The sequence below is a fragment of the Ricinus communis genome, chromosome 5, assembly GCF_019578655.1.
Source record: "Ricinus communis isolate WT05 ecotype wild-type chromosome 5, ASM1957865v1, whole genome shotgun sequence".
Classification (NCBI taxonomy): domain Eukaryota; kingdom Viridiplantae; phylum Streptophyta; class Magnoliopsida; order Malpighiales; family Euphorbiaceae; genus Ricinus; species Ricinus communis.
In genome coordinates, this window is record NC_063260.1 from 13736731 (window position 1) to 13755983 (window position 19253).

At 30.8% G+C, this 19253-nt stretch overlaps 3 protein-coding genes across 4 annotated transcripts; all 3 read left to right on the forward strand.

Moving 5' to 3' along the window:
- Positions 1 to 178: 178 nt before the first annotated feature.
- Positions 179 to 1910, forward strand: LOC8260357. The gene has a single exon (XM_002526927.4). It carries the CDS (start codon positions 1357 to 1359, stop codon positions 1732 to 1734), a length of 378 nt encoding a protein of 125 aa, XP_002526973.1. The 5' UTR covers positions 179 to 1356; the 3' UTR covers positions 1735 to 1910.
- A 3039-nt stretch (positions 1911 to 4949) lies between these two features.
- On the forward strand, positions 4950 to 13031 carry LOC8260356 (pentatricopeptide repeat-containing protein At4g35850, mitochondrial). 2 transcript variants are annotated; one of them, XM_048374356.1, is made up of 13 exons: positions 4950 to 5145; positions 5233 to 5374; positions 5498 to 5660; positions 6267 to 6332; positions 6439 to 6586; positions 6993 to 7081; positions 7197 to 7406; positions 7544 to 7620; positions 9156 to 9249; positions 10636 to 10701; positions 10779 to 10856; positions 10959 to 11060; positions 12412 to 13031. In XM_048374356.1, the coding sequence occupies exons 1-13, from the start codon at positions 5118 to 5120 to the stop codon at positions 12511 to 12513; spliced, it is 1365 nt and encodes a 454-aa protein (XP_048230313.1). In that variant the 5' UTR covers positions 4950 to 5117; the 3' UTR covers positions 12514 to 13031. The 2 variants fall into 2 exon arrangements, with proteins under 2 accessions (XP_048230313.1, XP_015579543.2); XM_015724057.3 differs by having other exon boundaries at positions 4953 to 5145; positions 6439 to 6536; positions 6964 to 7081.
- Positions 13032 to 15808: 2777 nt separating this feature from the next.
- LOC8260355 (cytochrome P450 72A397) lies at positions 15809 to 19214 on the forward strand. The gene is made up of 5 exons (XM_015724054.3): positions 15809 to 16237; positions 17435 to 17652; positions 17756 to 18000; positions 18100 to 18475; positions 18619 to 19214. The coding sequence occupies exons 1-5, from the start codon at positions 15955 to 15957 to the stop codon at positions 19042 to 19044; spliced, it is 1548 nt and encodes a 515-aa protein (XP_015579540.2). The 5' UTR covers positions 15809 to 15954; the 3' UTR covers positions 19045 to 19214.
- The last annotated feature ends 39 nt before the right edge of the window (positions 19215 to 19253 follow it).

The following is a 19253-nucleotide window of genomic DNA, read 5'->3' on the forward strand; positions in this document are numbered from 1 at the left end:
TAAATTTCCGTTAGAGATAACCAATAATTTTTTAAAAATATTTATAATCATCCAGTCAACTGGTTGAATTGGTCAATCTGGTAAAAAATTTTAAAAAGAAAATGACTAGACTTTATGAGGAAAAAGAATTAGGCTTCAGGTAGATGGACGTCAAGCAGCTGGAAAGAAGGTTTTTTCTGTTAATGTTAATAATCATGGGTAAGAAAATAAATTATGTCAGGTTCCTTGTTCTTCTATTTAGCTGTGGCTTGAGTCGGCATTATCGACCACTAAATTAGCATTAAAGTACTACTCTGCACTATGTCTCATCTGACCTCAAATCTCCAAAAACTTAAATCTCACTTGTTGACTTTACTCTTCTATTTATTGCTTTCATTTTCAGTGCAACATTTCCTGGAATTGACTTGGGGAGGAATGATTTTTTTCTTTCTTTCTTTCTTTCTTGATTGAGGAGTAACACGTAGGGAGAAATGATAAGCAAAACATTATCCACATATACTGTAATTGCAAACGTCCCTATCCTTAATGGTTCCGTAGGTGATCATCCCGTCAGATTTTACAAGCTGGCCTATGGTACTGATCAGGGTCAAATAAAATGATAATTCTGATACCCCTGTTGATGCCACTTTTGTTTTCCATATGGAACTCTATGCATGGTTCTTAGTTCTCATTCAATGGCTGCTATTGCTATAGTACTCTGATGATAAAAATGGAATTAGAAGGGGTTAAAAACAGTTATTGTTCAGTACAAGTGTTCGACATTATTGTTGATGATGATTGATGTTTCCTGATTCACTTTGTTTTGTGTACGCGAGACGCGATTCTCTTACTTTCTCTTCAAGCTCATCAGTACTCTTAATTCACCCTGTGTTGCAATGATTTCGTGCAAGAAAACTGGGTGTTTCACAATGTGAAAGATAGAAAAAAAGGATTTCATTTTACGCAGTACACCAACATGGAGCCTTCAAGAGTACTCCAAGTTAGGTATCATTTTATTAGGATGGAAATGTTGAGCAGTAGGATTAATGCATGAGCTGTATTTTTTTTCTTTCTAAGAGAAAAAGAAAAAGTAATGCAGTATCCACACCCAATAAGCCAGCTTCTGCTTTCACATTTAATGCACTCAACTGTTTCTTAAAACCACCCTCCATAATTTCATTTATGTTTAGACTATAGAACCAACAAGACAACTACATTTGTTGGCATAGAAAAGGACAATCTTTTTCTCATCATCCAAAGAAAATGGAAAAATTAAAAAGACAATCCTTTTTATATATACATCTCTCAAACTGATCTGGGATATCTTCTTTTTTCTTTTTCTAAACCAAAAAGAATTCATCCTTTCTGGTTATTGTGATGGGTTCTGCAGCCAAGTTCTCTTATCAAAGGCTGAATAATGAAGACATACTCGGTGATTGTGAGGGTACAGAGAGACAAGTTGCTAGATCATCGAGAAGTTGGCAGAGGTATAGAAGGGTGCATCCAAGAAAGAGATTTAGGCTTAAGGTTCCAAGTTTGATGAGGAGGTTCTTGAGAAGGAAAGTTAATCTTGTTTATGCTGCTTATGCTAAAGTGTTGAAGAGATTGAAAGACGGTCAGGCTCATTTTGGTGATCTTTTTGCTGGGAATTATCTGTTCTTGCAGGTTAATCCAACTTCATTAAAGTATTTAGAGAAAGCCTATCACAATACCGTGTTGCCTTCAAGGTACCCATTACCAAGAAGATGTGATTAATTAATCCAGTACAATCTAGGATTGGATACTGTTTGTGTTATAGACTGTAACGTTGCTTTTTCTTTTCTTTTTTCCATTAATTGTACTTCATGTAATAACAGATAATGATGATGATGATGATGATGATGCATAAGCCTCTTTTCTGGTATTAAAAGATAAACTAGTTGAATCTATAATTTGCTGATTCCTGGTAGTGCTAGGAACCTTCTTTTGCATCTATCTGAGATCTATGACTAGCCTTCTTTTGCTGCTCATGCTATTATTTAGTACTTTTATACAGAACCAAAGAAAAATATTTATTTGGCTCCACCAAATGAGAATTTCTATTCATTGAACAAGTTTGGTGGACAGTTGCCAGGTGTGAGCCCATTACACCACAGGTGTTTTTACTTGAACAGGACAGATTTCTATTTTCCATTTTGAGGGTTTCTTTAAAGAGAAAAAAATTGTAATTTTCAGTTTCCATGGAAACTTATAAAATTTTAAGGATAGAAAATTGATTTTTCTAATCCTGTCCACTCATTGAGCCATTGTTGCTATTCTTTTAACTATATATATTTTCACTTCATAAAATCTCAAATTAATTTTTTATTTAAATTAAGTTTGATGAACACTAAATTGAAGATATATAAAAACAATTCAATAAAAAAAGTGAAATCATATGAAAAAAATCTTATTTATTTATTAATATATTAATAATATTTACATAAACTAATACTAAAGTATAATTAATTATATTTTCTTAAGACTAGGAATCATTTTTTAAATATGAAATCAACTTATTCTTGACATACTATATTTTAAAATCAAAATCATCATATATTAGCTAATGTATTGATATAATAATTTAAATAAGAAAAATAATAATTTAAAAAATACAAAAATTATAAATCAACATAAATAATTATATATAAAGAATAAATATACATATAAATTCTTTTATGTATTAAGAATTTTTATCTCATGACGCGTATGGGAATGGTCACTTTATTTATTGGTAGCAAAATTGTTTTATATGGCTAGATTTAAAATATTTCTTAATATAATAAGATTTCTTTATAATTATATATTATGTTAGAATAGTCTTTGATACAACTTATCAGCTTTAACTGAATAATTTTTTATTCTTGCAAAATTAATTTATGAAAATTTGATATTTTACGAGTTAGAGAATCACATCATTGATAACAAATTTTAAATATTTATTATTAAAAAAAATAGATAAAAATTTAAAACTTTCAAAAATCACTTTGATATACATTTTAAAAACTTGTTTAAGAAAAAAATATAAATTATATTTTTTAGAATATACATTAAAACCTCTTTGTAGTCATATATTTGAAACTAAATAAAATTTATAATTATAAAGAGTTATAATTTAATAGAGATTTTAATACTAATAATTTTTTTAGATTTAATACTTAATATTGTTGATGAAATGATAGAAATTAAAGATAAGATAAGTAAATATCTTGTTATATTATATAAATAAGATTTGATTAAATCAAACAATACCACAGTGAGACAAAATATAGGATAGCATATATATTTTTAAAATTATATATACGAATATTACTATATAGAGAAATATTTTCTTAAGCCGGAGCTTAAAAGATTTATAACTTGTTACAATAAAAAATTTATTCATATATATAACTTGGTCTAAATTAAAATTATAATTTTTTATCATTATATAAAAATTATTTCTATATAGAATATCACTGTAGAAAGATTTTATTATATATTAATAAAATTTTAATATAAAATATTAAAATTTAATATATTTAACTTTAAATTTTACACATCATATATTAGTTCCAAGTAAGCTCGTAATCATTTTGATACTAATCCATTACAATATTCTATTATGTTGGCTAAACCAATGAATTAGAGTCATTAAGATTCTTTTATTATAAAGATGGATTTAGTATTTTAAATAAAAATAATAATTCACCTTTAAAAGAAAGAAAAAATTTATTATATTAAAATAATATTAAATTAATTATTAAAAATAGAAATACTTATTATTATTATAATATGATAAAATTCAGTAATGCTAAACTAAAATAATTAACACCTATCAATAGGTTATTGATTCGATATCATATAATATTGGTTTTACAAATATTGTTACTTACAGTAACAAGTAAAATATATAATAAAATAAAAAAAATTTCTTTTTAAAATCTTATCCTTGCATGAGATAAATTCTATTTATATGTAATGTTATTTAAAATTGCTAAATTTGATTAATTAAAAAATGCTTTCCTTTTTATTTTTTCTATTTCAAGAGATTTTTGTTTAATTTATAGATGTAATATATTTTAATCACTTTAAGCCTATTAACAGGTTTACTTTTTATTTTATTACCGTCTTTAAGAAATAATAAAAGAATAAGATCTTAATTTAATCCTTAATTATATATCATAAAAAGACTTAATGTTAACTTTTTCATAATTGCAATTTTATATATATTTTTATTAATTTATATAATATAAGAACATAATTTTTTTTATCTTTTCATAAATTCATGATTGTATTTATTTTTCAAATTCAATTAACTCATTATCAATAACTGATTTGATATAATTTATAAAATAAAATTTTGTTATTGAAATCATAAAATTAATAAAAATATATAGAAAAATATACTACAAATAAAAATAAGATAGTATAAATGTATAATTTGTAAAGAAATAATATGAAACAAAATCTTAGAAGAAATAAAAAAAGAAACCACAAATTGAATATTTATTTTTTATATTTTCTTATAAGTAAAAAACTTAACCTTAAAATTTAGGATTCAATCACGTAGCAATTATTTTCTTTCTTTTCTCTTATTGTGAAGAGTTGAAAATTAAAAATTATTTTTATAATAAAAAATTTATAATGAATAGAAAATATTTAATAGAGTCAAATCTATCAATATCTACTTAATATGGTATTAAATAATATAAAATAAAATTCTGTAAAAATTAATAAAATAAAATATAAAATTTTAATATTATAAATAATTAAAGTTGATATTTATCTATTATATTTTATAATATATATTGAATATTATTTTAACCGGTTATTCAAGTTACTGATTATTTAAAAAAATATAATTGAATGGCTAAAATTTAAAATAATGTATCTAACTATTAAGAGAAAATATGACACGAATGTCGTGTGACACTAAATTATGATAGTAGCCCAGCTGAGCCCAAGGCTCGGGCCAGCTCTCTCCTCTTCTTCCCTCATCAAAACGGTGCGTTTTACTCAAGTGATCAGAGGCAAAAACGGCACGGCTGCTAACAGAAAGACAGGAGCAAGATCAAAATCCTTTTCCAAGGGTTTAACTCTGCAGACTAAACCCTAACTCCACTTCACTCACTCCAATCATGAAGCTTCTAATTCAATCAATTCTTGGTACTCTCTCTCTCTCTCTCTCTCTCTCTCTCTCTCGATATAATTGAATTCAATTAATAGAAATGCAAAACAATATTCCTTTTTCAGGTTACCGGAGTCCACTGCTTAAACGGTTAGGACGCCATTACTCCGCCGCCGCCTCCTCAACCGCAGAATACGATAAACGGAATTACGCTAGTAACTTATCAGAGTATAATACAGTGGTTGGCTCTCTCATTGCACAACGCAGGTCAACCAATCATATATATCTCTATCTCTGTCTTAGTACACTATTTTCAATTTCTGATTTTTTTCTTAAGAAAATAAATTTATGTATACGTAATTAATCATAACAGTGATAATAAATTATTAGGCATTTTCTATTGAGAGAAGTGTACGATGATATGATGCTGGATGGAGTACAGCCAAGTAGAGAGACATTTTATTCTTTAATTGTTGGGACTTTGAAAGGAGCTCGCTTGAGTGATGCCTTTTTCTTTAGAGATCAAATGAAAGCTATGGGTTTGCTTCCTGATGTATGTATGCCATTTCTCTTTTTCTTTTAGTTGTTTTTGTTCTTCATTGCATGACCTTGAGAGTTATTATTGGTTATCTGAGTTAGTCAAGAATTCTTGTTTGCTTCTCCTTTTTGGTTTCTAATAGTCACTCTGTGGTGAAGCATCATGGTATCTTTTTATTTTTAAGCTATGTTTGTCTAAAAATATTTATGTGGTAATTTTGGCATCTTGATGCTCCAAATTATCATGAGCTAATTTGTTTGTGGGTTATATATACTTAGTGGCGGAGCTTCACACCATATATTAAAGGTGGCCGTGAATGTCTCCAAGAAGCTCTGCCCCTCTATATACTGTACTCCAGATCTTTTCATTTTTTTTTTTTTGTGGGATATAAATATGTTGAAAGTGGAAATTTCTGTTTGAAGTCCTTTGTTCTGCTGGCAAAAGTTGTTTGTTCTAAATATTTTGCTTTTACAATGAGTCAGAAATTAGGTGATTGAGTGGTGTGGTTTGTTTGTTTTAAATGAAGCTCGACCTATTAGGCCTAATAAATAAATCAATTCTTACCAGCCAGGCGGCTAAACCATGTTTATTGTCATTGACGTGGATATCTGTTTGTTATAGGTAGCTTTATACAACTTTTTGATCTCAACATGTGGGAAATGCAAGAATTCTGACCAGGCAGTACAGGTATCTTTTTGTGATAATATTAGATTCAGATTTGTAGATGCTTACGTAGCCATCTTTATCCTGAAACATTTCTATTTTCAAATTTGCTTCTCTCTCTGAACTGAAGATATTGGAAGAAATGAAGATTAATGAAGTGAAGCCAAATGGACAAACCTATGTTTGTCTGCTTAATGCATGTGCAGCAGCTGGTCGATTAGATCGAGTGTATGACATTTCTTTCTTGGTCTATCTCAGTTCTTTTCCCATTTCAATGAGTATGCTCAAAGTTTTCAATATTATGACTAACTTCATCATTCTAATAGTTAAAAGGGTGTTATGTGGTATGAGGATAAATTTTAACATTTGCTCTGTAGAATTGAAGTAAAATCTTGTCATGGTGAAACATCTTCATGAGGTGCATCGTTGTGGCTGAGATCATAAATTCCTGAATTAGAACTAGCTAATTTTTTGATTGCTATTAAGGTGCTAGTGGTTCTCAACAGGTGACAGTTAAAATGTCAACCATCTAATCTGTTCAAGTTAGAACTGAACTGTTGAACCTTGTCCCGAGCCAATAATTGGCTTAGTGCTTAGTTATTTACCCTTTCAAAAGTTTACCTTTCAATAACTCTTGTAGACCACAATCTTACAGATATGCAATTGTCCGTGATATGACCGCAGCTGGTGCTGGTTTGAACAAGTTCTGCTATGCAGGACTGATTGCTGCACATATGAACAAGAAACCACTATCAGATGATACTGCTAAGAGAGTAATTATCAAAACTTTCTGCTTTGAAGAAAACTTTTCATTATCTTAATCTTAAAGCTCTTCTAATATCTTTCTCTTGTTGGAAGATAATTCTAATATCTTTCTCTTGTTGGAAGATAATCGAGTTGGTTGAGCAGTCAAAAGGATGGTCATCTGTTGAATCATCAAATTACAATGCTGAAAATGTGATGATGGGTATCTCTGAAGAGGAATTGTACAATTTACCAACCGCTGACTATGCTCATAGGCGTGGAGCATTTATAATTAAGCCACTAACTGTATATCATGCCGCATTTCATGCTTGTGCAGAACTTAGGAATGTTGAGGTATTATCTTGCGTCTCTAATCTTCATTTGCTATTACTAAGTGCACCTTTTTTTTCCCAGTTTTTGTGTGTTCTGCTTTTTTTTTTTTTTTTTTTTTAATTTTTTGAAGAATTTAATTTATACTTTTACTGTGGTAGGCCATACAAACTCTTTTAGAAATGCTCAAGAAGGATGGAAATTCTCCAGATGTCTTCATTACGATGCAAGTTATGAGGTGTTTATCGTCTATAACTAATTTTTGTAGTCAATATTGCTTAGTTGAGCTATACACAACTGATGCATCATGTACAGACAAATATTATTTTCTTGTGGTACACATTTAGATATATGGATGATAATGAAAAACTGTCTGGCTTCAAATCTGATAATGAGTGAATGAATATGTTTACTTTTAAATTGGATCAAATGTTATAACCCCTACTTGATCTTTTCATTAGTACTTGGCATCTTGGTGCGTATAAGCATTTATATAAATAAACATGCCTATACTTTTGTGTGAACTTATACCTGATTTTCCACTTTATGGAGGCACTCCTGGGAAGTTTACTTCTTTATAACTCTAGGTCTGAAATCTGTTGATTTCTCGTACATAGTGCATGAACCTCATTTGCTGTATATCACATGTTAAACGGAGTCCTGGGTTAATTTGTATCCTTGGAGATAGAGCAAAACATATGCTTCCTTAATGGACTTTGTTAATTAATGGATACTTATTCCATGAATTTTCACATATAGGAAGTGATGGCATGGCTCGATACTACTGATTTTTTAATATGGTGTCCCATTAATTGTATGTATGTTGATAGTATAAGTTGTCTTTACTGAATTTATGTATTTTGATGTTCATTTGATTTGTACACATGCTTTTTTGGTGGTATGAGTATCTTTTAAAGAAGACTTAAAAAAAAGAGTTCAATGAAGTTAAAAATTAAAATACGGGGAATATATGGCAACTTTCTTTTACAATGTAAAATATACTTTATACATAGCCATATTGGATCCTTTCTGATGTACTAAAAGAAATAATCAACACTGGATGATCAATAGGAATCCCATTCACGTTGATAGAACTGAAATAGAAACAAAGAAAGGGAAAGACAAAGTTACCACTTTCCATTAGAAGGTACTGTCAGAATATAATACAGTTACAGGAAGAAAGTTACATATGTTAGAACTGAAGTAGAAACAAAGAAAGGGAAAGACAAAGTTACCACTTTCCATTAGAAGTACTATCAGAATATAATACAGTTACAGGAAGAAAGTTACGTATGTTTTAGCCTGTTAATATTGGTGTGTAAGGAGAAATCTTCCAGAAAAATAACTATAGCAAAGATAAAGAAATTTGAATACTTGACTATTAAATATTAACTAGTCAGAGAAGGAAAACACCAAAGAACACACACACAAATGGTCTTGTGGATTTTGTGTGATAGAAACAGATGAAAAAGAAGAAGTTGGCCGAGTGATTTGATGCAGTCATCTTTAACTAAAGAATGTGGTTTTAGTTATAAGTCTCTAGATGTTAGTTAACGATTTGGTTCATCAACACAATTGTGAACATAATAAGAGGTATTGCATTTCTTACTCGCTACTGAAATAGACTGTCTGATCATGATACTCTGCGTGTTCCAAGTTAATCCCTTGTTGGCATAGAACCATTAATTCCAGGCTAATAAAAGTTTGATCCTTCAATTGAATGTTTCAACTGTACAATATTTATAGTTTCCTTATAATTCTATTTCTGTCCAGGTGCTATCTACATTCTGGAGACATTGATAGTGGTCTTAAAATTTTTGAAGAATACATGAAATCTGGGAAGATTTCTGGAATCGAACTATACACGGTAAGTTCTTTTATCTGTGAAGTGAGAACATCATGTTAGTCTATCGTGGGAGTTAAATTTTAAAATTTGTTATAAAGATGCGCCTCAGGCTCAAGGTGCATGAGGCTCAAGCCTCTGCGCCCCAAAGCCTTGGAGGTCGTGCATGCCTTAGAGGAGTTGGTGAGGTGCGAAAAAGATGTGACTCACTTATGATAGACTCGGATCTTTGTTTTTGACCTTTGAATGAAATTGGACCACTGATGGCATACAAAAATACGATGTGCCATAGGCCGATCCATGTCTATCCACTTTATGAAATGAAAGGAAGATTAAAGAAAGGTTCCTATAAGTGAAAAAGAAAAGAGGGCAATAACAACAGCATGTGTTGTTTATCAAAAGAAACAATAAGGTCTTTTGTAGTTTTTATTTTGGATTTGCAAAAGCTTTATGCCAAGTAAGTTTAGGTTTGTACATGTAGTTTACTTTAGGTTTAGAAAAACATTGATAGCAAGTTTATGATTTTATGCATGTGATGTGTTACGAGTCTTATTAGCTTTGTTGTATGACGTATTGTCTTTTTATTTTCTGCGCCTCACTTCGGTGATGTGTGCTCCTGCACCTTGCACCTAGGCTGTGGGATGCCTTTGCGACTTGATGCGCCTTGCGCCTTTAACAACTATGGTTGTAATACTGGTTTATCATTTTTGTTTTCTGTTCAAATTTAAGGGTTAATATAGCAATAATGTATGAGAAACTTGATGTATATAGTTGCATGCACTTTGATACTGAATACACTTACTTTCATATTCAAGAATCGAGATGTTTTTCATTGAAAAATTTACCTCTTCTTTATTCTTTCTATTCTTCAAAAATATTTGTTGCCTGTTACATATATGTAAATACTGTTTGGTCTTTGACTAGACCTGTTAATGGGTCAGGTCCCTTTCCCTATTGGCCCCAGCCAAGACCAAACCGGAAATAGCTCTAGTATTCTTGTGCTGGAGTGGGATTATCATCTCCTTGGGTTTCTGAAATCAGAATAGATTACATACAGACATATATATAGGCTTGGTCAAAAGAGTAGGCCTGAGTAGTCGGTCTGGTCAGGGTTCAGCCCTAGGAAACCCAGTCCAGCCTGAGATTTAAATAGGTCCAGATATCAGTAAAAAGGGGGATTTTTGGATTCTCTGCTTTTCCTTAAATTTATTTTGTTGCAACTTTCTGAGCACCTGCCAACTGCCTTTGGTTGATATCTGCTAGTTATAACATTTGTATCTGGTTGCTTTAGTGACTCTTGGCCCTTAGGAACCTATTGTGGTTTTTTTTGTTCTTTTTCTATATTGCTATGCATTTGACATTATAACAGTAGCAAATATCCTGAAATTGCATTAATTTCTGTGGTTGTAGACACTAGTAGAAGGAGCTATGGTAGGGTATACTCCCAAGGGAATGCAACTTGCTCAAGATACGCTGGTATGTTTGAGTTATTAACTTTTCTTTTCTGATGTTGTGATCTTTATGCTCATCCTATGGCTCCTTGGACAGTGCAGGTAATGATGGGTTCCAGAAACTTATCATTGGGTCTGAGACAAGGAAACGATCTCCTCCTTATGGCAGCTGGTGAAAAGGTGAGAAAATTGTCAATACATTATATTTATGATATTGATGATGACATTCCTGTCTTAAGTTCCGGTTTACCTACCAGTATAATTCTGTTTCAAACCTTGCAGACTGGTGGATATACAACTGCTAATTATATATGGGACCTCATGCGAGCTCGCAAATTTACCCCTTCATTACAAGCAGTGGAAGCATATTACAATGGGCTAAAAGTGAGTCTTCTTGCCTCCATATTAGGAAGAATTTTTGCTAGTCAAGTGGTTTTACTTTATTTATTTATATTTGCTGCTTCAAACAATACACTTTTCTCTGATGTTAATGGTTAAAGTAGAAAGTTCAGAACTTTCAAATGAAAGGAGCTGCTAAGTTGTTATAATGTCAATTGTCAGAATTATTTTACACTTCCCTGTGATTTTAATGCATCACACACACAAACACACCCAGATGTGTTACCAAAGGTGAGCATGAGTGGACCTATAGCAATTTTCTTGATATACTGAGCCTGGAAAAAAATCGAAGTACAGAGAACTTGCAAGTTCTCTTTCCTCATTTCTTTTGAATGTTATTTTGATTATATAAGGTTATGAACCTGGTTGAATTATGCATTATTGAATTTTGGTGTTTTTAGACTGTTAAAAACTGTCGATTAAAGTTGACACTTGCATCATGAGGTATGGCCTAGCCTTTCGTGATTGTGGAGGGTATTATTTTAATAAATACTTCTGCGGAAGATGAAGACATGAAGTTGATGTAAATTGGTTCCTGAAATGCATCCGGTGGTTTTTAAACTTATTGATTCTACGCATGGTTTTATGTTTACTCAACTTAACATCAAGCTGACTTTATATCATTATAATTAAAGTCTACCTTAATTGCCTGTGGATTTTGGATTTGAAATGAATGAAATGCAAAATACAAGGTCAAACTCATATAAGGTTGCAAAGTGAAACCTTGGGTATGGCATTCCTAGGAGTCGAACTTGCCTGGTTACTAGAATATAAAGGCAAAATGCATATTTAAACACCTGAATGTTGATCATTTAATCACTTTTTCAGCTTTCAGCTTGACCTAATAAACACCTAACTCTTTTTTTACAACCTATTAAACACTTTTTAATTTGATTTAACCTATAGCAGACGTCAGAGTTCTGGTTCTTGATAATATTAACACATTTATGCATAATACATGTGGCATGTTGACTGAAGCCATATGTCAAAAAATATTTAAATATTACAAAGAATGCAAGTTGAGTAATCTATCAGGTTACATCAAAAAGTTTAAGTGTTAAAATGACCAAATGACCAAAATTTAAATTCAATTTGCCGAGTATAAACCAATATAATATACCCTTGTCCTAAATGGATGCTTCAGGGCAGAGTTAATGGAAAGAAAAAAAAGCAACTGAAGTGAGAGATGCAGAGCATATTGGTTTTTGCAACTTTTAATTGGTTTTATGCCTTGCAAATGTGGTATGTTGAACTAACGGGTAGAAATCTCTAGGTTCTTGGTTTCTGTTGTGTCTCCTCCTTTATCTCTTTTAGGCTCATTCAACTTGTATTGCAGGAACGTGAAATACCGGAAGATGATCCACGACTGTTGGAAGTTTCTCGTATTTATGACAACTTACGCGTAAGGTTCGGAGGAGGTAGAGCAGGACGGCAATAATTGTTAAGACAATGAATGAATTCTCTGCAGGGTATTTATATTTTACAGGAAGAACATATTTTCTGTATCGAACAACGCCATTCAGAATGAGAACTCAACCTCAAAGAGGTGTTGGCACTGAAGGAGTGACGTAGAGATTGGTGTTCAGTGCATATTGGATCGATGCTGTTATGTTTATTAACCAGTAGAATCCAACCAAATGGGTATAAAGAGTATTTTTGTAGCTGCTGTCTGTTTTCTTTCATTTTCAACTTTTTGCCTTTTGTCAAGATATAGTTGGCTTAAACAGTTGTGCTTCTGGTTTAAAGTGTTACTCTGCTCCTTTTATGAGTTATTGAGTTATTAAAGAGGAATTTAGAATAAAGGAGTGAAACCAAGGATTGTAGAAGGAACATGGATCCCGTAGTTCTCTCCATAATCAAAATTCTTCTGTCACTGCTAATTAAACATGTATTACTCAATCCTTAAGCAATAGCTATTTAATGATATGGAGCCAAAATTGCAGCCATTGGCCATTAGTTCCGAGTTATAGAAAATTATTGAAATTGATTCTCGGGTTAAATTGTTGCTCTGGATACTCTATAAGTCCTAATTTGCTTTTGGTTTAAATGGTATCTTATTTTTCTCATTGTTATTGTTATTGTTCCTTTTTTCTCTTTTCAACTCGCAATGTTTGTGAGAACTACGTCTTCTTAATTTTCTTACTGTGTTGGGGTTCCTTAAACATTGTAAATGTTTGTTTGCACTGCCGCAAGTAGCCTATTTTGGTCATATTATTTTATCTCAAGGGTAATTCTGCCATGCTACGATGGTCCAGACCTGATTCAGTCGAAGCTTTGAAAGGTTTTCCAGGAATAACAGGGTATTGTAGAAAGCTTGTGAAGAATTCCAGAATAATTGCAGCACCATTCATAGCAATTTGGACAGAAGATTCTTTCACAGCATTTTGAAACTTTAAAAGTTAGCAATGGTTAAAACTCCTGTCTTGACCCTTCCAGATTTTGATGGAGTGCACATAGTGCAGTACTGACGTATCAGATAGTGGAATTGGAGCAGAACTCCCAGTCCCAACAAGGAAGCAAATCTATTGGCTTCTTTAGCGGATCATTATCTTCGCCTTCTTAAATATGAAAAGAAATTGGTAGGCTGTCATTGGAGAAATCTTTTTCTCTCTCGTTAGAATCCACCATTATAGCCTAAAATCTTACTAGCAGAGAGCATTGGTTGAACAAGTTGATGGGATTTGACTTCACAATTGAGCATCGGGTAGGGCAAGAAAATATAGTTGATGATCCCTTAATGCTATATAGTCGGTCGTTTTTTTATTTCACTTTTTGTTCGTTGATGTGATATCTACTATTTATATTTTAAAATTAAATAATAATTTTATAAAAATTTGTAAATACCAATAAAATGGTGGGATACAGACTTGGAAGAGGAGATCCAAAGCCTAGGAGTAGGAGGTTCAGTTCAGGTTACATAGTAATTTAGGATGAATCCTAGTGGGGTTTATTTCCTCTAAATAAAATTTTACTTATATTGAGATACGGTTCAGTTCAGCCTATTGTTTTTAAATAGGATTAGTTGAAGCTATTACCAAATACAACAAGAAATAGATTAGCAAACCATATACAATGAAGGAGAGGGAAGATAATTCATTCAACATATTTGAGTAAATAATCAGTCTATCATTTTTAAATTTTTAATTAACTTGCTCGTTGGAGTGAATATTGAACATACAGTCGTATTCATTCTAACTTTGTTTGCTATCAACGAAAGAATCAGGACATTACTGTCATCAATGCAAAAGTTTTTTTTTCTTATTGTTTTATTCCGATATAAAAGCATTTCATTCTATCACGAAATTAAAATACATACAAAATTATAGCCACATCAACCGAGCTAGCAACTCTTTTTTTATTCGGCTAAAACATGATTCACCCAATTCCTATCTCCACGAACAAAAGCAAAATTAGCTGAAGAGAAATGGCTAAAACATTAGATTTGCATTTTGTATACTACTACAAAGAATAAGTTCAATTTGGCACCTGAAGTTTGCATTTAGGTTCAATTTGATTTCTTTTTTTTACGATCATTTTAATTCCTAGACTTTTTGGATAGGTTAAATGTAATTCTTTTTTAAGAGAGTAAAATGCATACGCTATAGAATTTAATTTGACCATCCAACTTTAAACTCTGACTCAAATTGGCCATTCAACATTTTGTACGGTTCAATTTGACCTCTTAAAAAATAATTTGAATTGTAATTGATTTAATTATATAATTGAATTTATATATTAAATTTTCTAATATATTATAAATTTTGAATTAGTTAGTGGAATTTATATGGAGAATGATAAAGAGATGATAATAATGGTGTTGAATTGTAAAATTTTATCTATGCTTTTATCTTTTAATGATAATGCTAGTAATTTATTTATTTAAAAAGTGTTGGTGATAATGATGAAGAAATACTAGTGGTGGTGATGAGTTTTGATGTTTTATTAGATTTGTAGTAATTTAAAAAGTATATTTATTTTTAATTTTTAACTTAGATTAAGAATGAAGTTTAATTTGGCCTTTTACTTGCTGCTAAAGTTCAAATCAGCCCTTGAAATTTACAATCATGCTCAAGTTGATATTTTTCTTCATATTTTTATTATAATGTATCCAATAAACTCGCTTAAAAAGGGTTAAATTGAATCTATTTAAAAAGTTTAGAAGTTAAATTGGCTATAAAAATAAAGAAAGAGCCAAACTGAATTTGATTGTAAAAATTCAAGGACCAAATTAAACTTTATTCATAATAAAAACATATATAAGCTTAAGACATGTTTATTTATAGAGATATTTTTCTAATTTTTAGAAAAATAATAATTTTTAGAAAAATAATAATTTTTTATTTTAATATATAATTAGTAAAGTATGTTTATTTGCTATTATATAAAACTTCTATTTTCTATTTGACTAATATTTTAAATTGTAAAAGTAAATTTAAAATAAAGGAAGTATTTCATTTGAAACAAAATAACTTTTTGTATAAAAAATATTGAAAATATGATAAATCTTATTCTTTAAATACACGAGAAATTATTTTTTATTTTCATTTAAAAAATAATAAATACAAAATTTTATTTGCAATTTTTATTTAAAAAAATTTCTAATGAACTGATCTAATTTTATATAAATAAACGCAGCTTGTGCTATCATTGCTTCTCCTAGGAAAATGGCAAATGGATATTCGTCGTCCACACAAGTACCACCGCTATCCCACTACCATACAAAAAAAGTTGCAAAACTATCTACTACTCGTCATCTCTGTCTGCATTTGCGTTGTCATTTGCTACCCACTATCTCCACCTTTAAAAGTTTATTCTAATTGATAACTTTACAGCTACAGGTGATGGTTCATTCATTCTTCTTCTTCTCTGGTGAACATTAATGGAAATGGGTCTATCAAGTAGCTCTGTTGCAGTATCTATTGTATTCGTGATAATAATAACATGGGTATGGAAAATACTGAACTGGGTATGGTTTAGGCCAAAATCACTTGAAAATTACCTCAAAAAACAAGGTCTTGGAGGCAACCCCTATAGGTTTCTTTATGGAGACATGAAAGAGAATATGGCCTCCCTCAAGAAAGCTAAATCCTCACCTATTGGTTTCTCTGAACATATTGCACTTCGTGTCACTCCCCTCCTCCATCAAGTTGTTAACAGTTATGGTAATTTTCCCTTCCAATTTATTTTTCTGCACTTCAATACAGTTTTACTCTTTTTTACTAAGAATTTTTATTCTTGATTTTAGATTTTCATGTTGTTGCTATGTGCATTTTAGTATTTTCATGTTATATGCTTGTTTGCAAATGGTATAATAACAGAGAAAGAATCCTGCTATCAATTCAATATATTAATGTTACAATTTTTGGGATAATCACTAATAATGCCTCCTTTATTGTTCCCTATTATATGACTTGCTCATTAATATCTAAAAATGATAATATTAAAAAATTATTTTATTAAATTTTTTGTTAAACAATTGATAAATCATTTGAGTTAAATATTATTTATGTCCGGTTTATTATCAAATATAGGAGTAGTTTCCATATTTTGTTTATTACACTAAATCTTCTTGTATTATTGCTACATTCAAATGATTAAATTGATAAAAAAATTTACAATTTGGTCCTTGGATTTTTTATCCGGTGTTAAACTTGTTCAAAGTTAATTTTTTTAATCAAATTAGAATCAAATTTCCACTTCAAGTATGGTTTAATTCCAGTGTCTATCAATAATAATAATAATAGTAATAATAATATTTTTAACTAGACATATTTATCTTATTTAGTAATTAAGAATTATATTATATAGCAATTTAATATGTTATTAAATAAAAGTGCTTTAAAATCTGTAAATTTTGCCAGGAATATATTGTGCTAAAAACTAAAGCAAGTAAAAATAAATTATTTTTATTTGATATTGTAATTAATTTTTTGCTAAAATATAAATTTTCTTAATTTGATAAAAAAAATTAGACAAGTTTGATACTTGAGAACAAATTTGAAAATCAACTTTAACTATTCTTTTAATTTAAATTTTTAGCGGCATTAACTTTGAATGGAAGAAAGTATTAGTTAATTTTATTAAAATATAAAAATATATTATTTTTGTAATAAAATAAAAGGATTTAAATATAAAAAGATGACTTTAAATGTTAACAGGTAACTAACATAGTATGAAATATACAAGGTAAATAGTAAAATTTTCTAAGTATGCGTTCTTACTAATAAAATTAGAACTACTTTTGATATAATTACTTCTGATAATGCTGCTTGTTTCTAACCTTAAAATACATGGAGTCTGATGCTAGTTGCAACATGCATCTTCATGTAACATTGACAACTAATAGTATAATAATGCAGGTAAAAATTCTTTTATTTGGGTTGGACCAACACCAAGGGTGAATATTATGAACCCTGAACATATAAAAGATGTGTTTACAAAGATTCATGAATTTACGAGGCCAAGGATGAATCCGCAGAGCAGGTTGTTAGCATCAGGTGTGGCATTTCATGAGGGTGAGAAATGGAATAAGCATAGAAAGATTATCAACCCAGCATTCCATCAAGAGAAGTTAAAGGTTAAAGAAGAAAACTTCCCAATTCCTTGTCCATTCTAAATTCTTCAACTTTTTGAAGTTGAATCTTTGATATGTTAATTAATTGTCTGCTCCTTCATCACAGCTTATGTTGCCTCAGTTTTATCAAAGTTGCAAGGAGATGATTGAGAAATGGGAGAAGCTGATCTCCACAAAGGAATCATATGAAGTGGATGTGTGGCCTTATCTTCAGAACTTGGCGTGTGATGTGATTTCTCGAGCAGCATTCGGAAGCAATTATGAAGAAGGAAAAATGATATTTGATAACCTCAAAGAGCTAGCCAGACTCATAATGCAAGGCTTTCTATCAGTTTATCTACCAGGTTGGAGGTAAGACAATCCCATGAATAGTATCCATAATGTTTATATTTTGTTGATAACTGTATCTAAATATTTCACAATTGCTACATATGATTTATATATATGCAGGTTTATGCCAATAAAGACTAACAGAAGGATAAAACAAATTGATAGAGAAATACAAGCTTCACTCAGGAGTATCATCGACAAACGTGAAAAGGCAATGAAAGCAGGTGAAGCAACCAATGACGACTTACTAGGCATACTCATGGAATCCAATTTAAGAGAAATTGAGGAAAACAGCATGGGACTGAGTATTCAAGAAGTCATGGATGAATGTCGGCTATTTTACTTTGCTGGGCAAGAGACCACTTCAGTTCTGCTTGTTTGGACAATGATTTTATTGAGCAAGTATCCCCATTGGCAGGAACAAGCTAGGCAAGAGGTTTTGCAAGTGTTTGGGGGCAAAATGCCAGAATTTGATGGGTTGAACCGGCTTAAAGTTGTAAGTATCTTTTTCTTGTGTTTGTAACATTTCTGTAGGTTGAAATTCTATTAAGTTTTCTTTTTTGTTCTTTCTTTGAAATTTCTTGAATGTCTGTCGTAATTTCTTGTTTCCGATGCAAAAAAAATACGGTTGTTACACAGGTAACTATGATTTTACACGAGGTTCTTAGGCTATACCCACCAGTACCTGTGCTTAGTCGTTCTGTTGATGAAGACATTAGGCTTGACGATGTAATGTTACCTGCTGGAGTTTATGTCTCCCTGCCAACGATTCTCATTCATCAAGATCCTGAACTCTGGGGTGATGATGCATCTGAGTTCAAGCCAGAAAGGTTTTCTGGTGGCATTGCAAAGGCGACAAAGAATCAAATCTCATTCTTCCCTTTCGGATGGGGTCCCAGAATATGCATCGGGCAAAACTTTGCTTTAGCAGAAGCAAAAATGGCATTGGCAATAATCTTACAACACTTTACTTTTGAGCTTTCCCCATCATACACTCATGCTCCTACTACAGTTATAACTCTTAGGCCAGAACATGGTGCTCAATTGATTTTAGGGAAACTCTAGCCTGAGTTAAAGGTATTTTGTTATATCTTATGCACCAAATTAGCATGTCGATTTGGAGCATCAAGCCAATAAGTTACTTACTCCTGTTATTTTGCTATGCATATTTCCAATCCATAGCTTTGTTACTTGTCTATACAATATTTATGTGAAATATATGTTTAATTGACGTACTAGAGGAGTAACTATTCATTGTGCCAAACACTGTTTTT

What these genes read in the sequence shown, in the direction of transcription:
- LOC8260357 (XM_002526927.4), top strand. Translation starts at nt 1,357, where the DNA reads ATGGGTTCTGCAGCCAAGTTCTCTTATCAAAGGCTGAATAATGAAGAC.
- LOC8260356 (XM_048374356.1), top strand. Translation starts at nt 5,118, where the DNA reads ATGAAGCTTCTAATTCAATCAATTCTTG. An exon ending in ATTCTGACCAGGCAGTACAG is followed by an intron (nt 6,333 to 6,438) that starts GTATCTTTTTGT and finishes TCTGAACTGAAG; the next exon opens with ATATTGGAAGAAATGAAGAT. An exon ending in CAGAACTTAGGAATGTTGAG is followed by an intron (nt 7,407 to 7,543) that starts GTATTATCTTGC and finishes TTACTGTGGTAG; the next exon opens with GCCATACAAACTCTTTTAGA.
- LOC8260355 (XM_015724054.3), top strand. Translation starts at nt 15,955, where the DNA reads ATGGAAATGGGTCTATCAAGTAGCTCTGTTGCAGTATCTATTGTATTC. An exon ending in TCAAGTTGTTAACAGTTATG is followed by an intron (nt 16,238 to 17,434) that starts GTAATTTTCCCT and finishes ATAATAATGCAG; the next exon opens with GTAAAAATTCTTTTATTTGG. An exon ending in TCCATCAAGAGAAGTTAAAG is followed by an intron (nt 17,653 to 17,755) that starts GTTAAAGAAGAA and finishes CCTTCATCACAG; the next exon opens with CTTATGTTGCCTCAGTTTTA.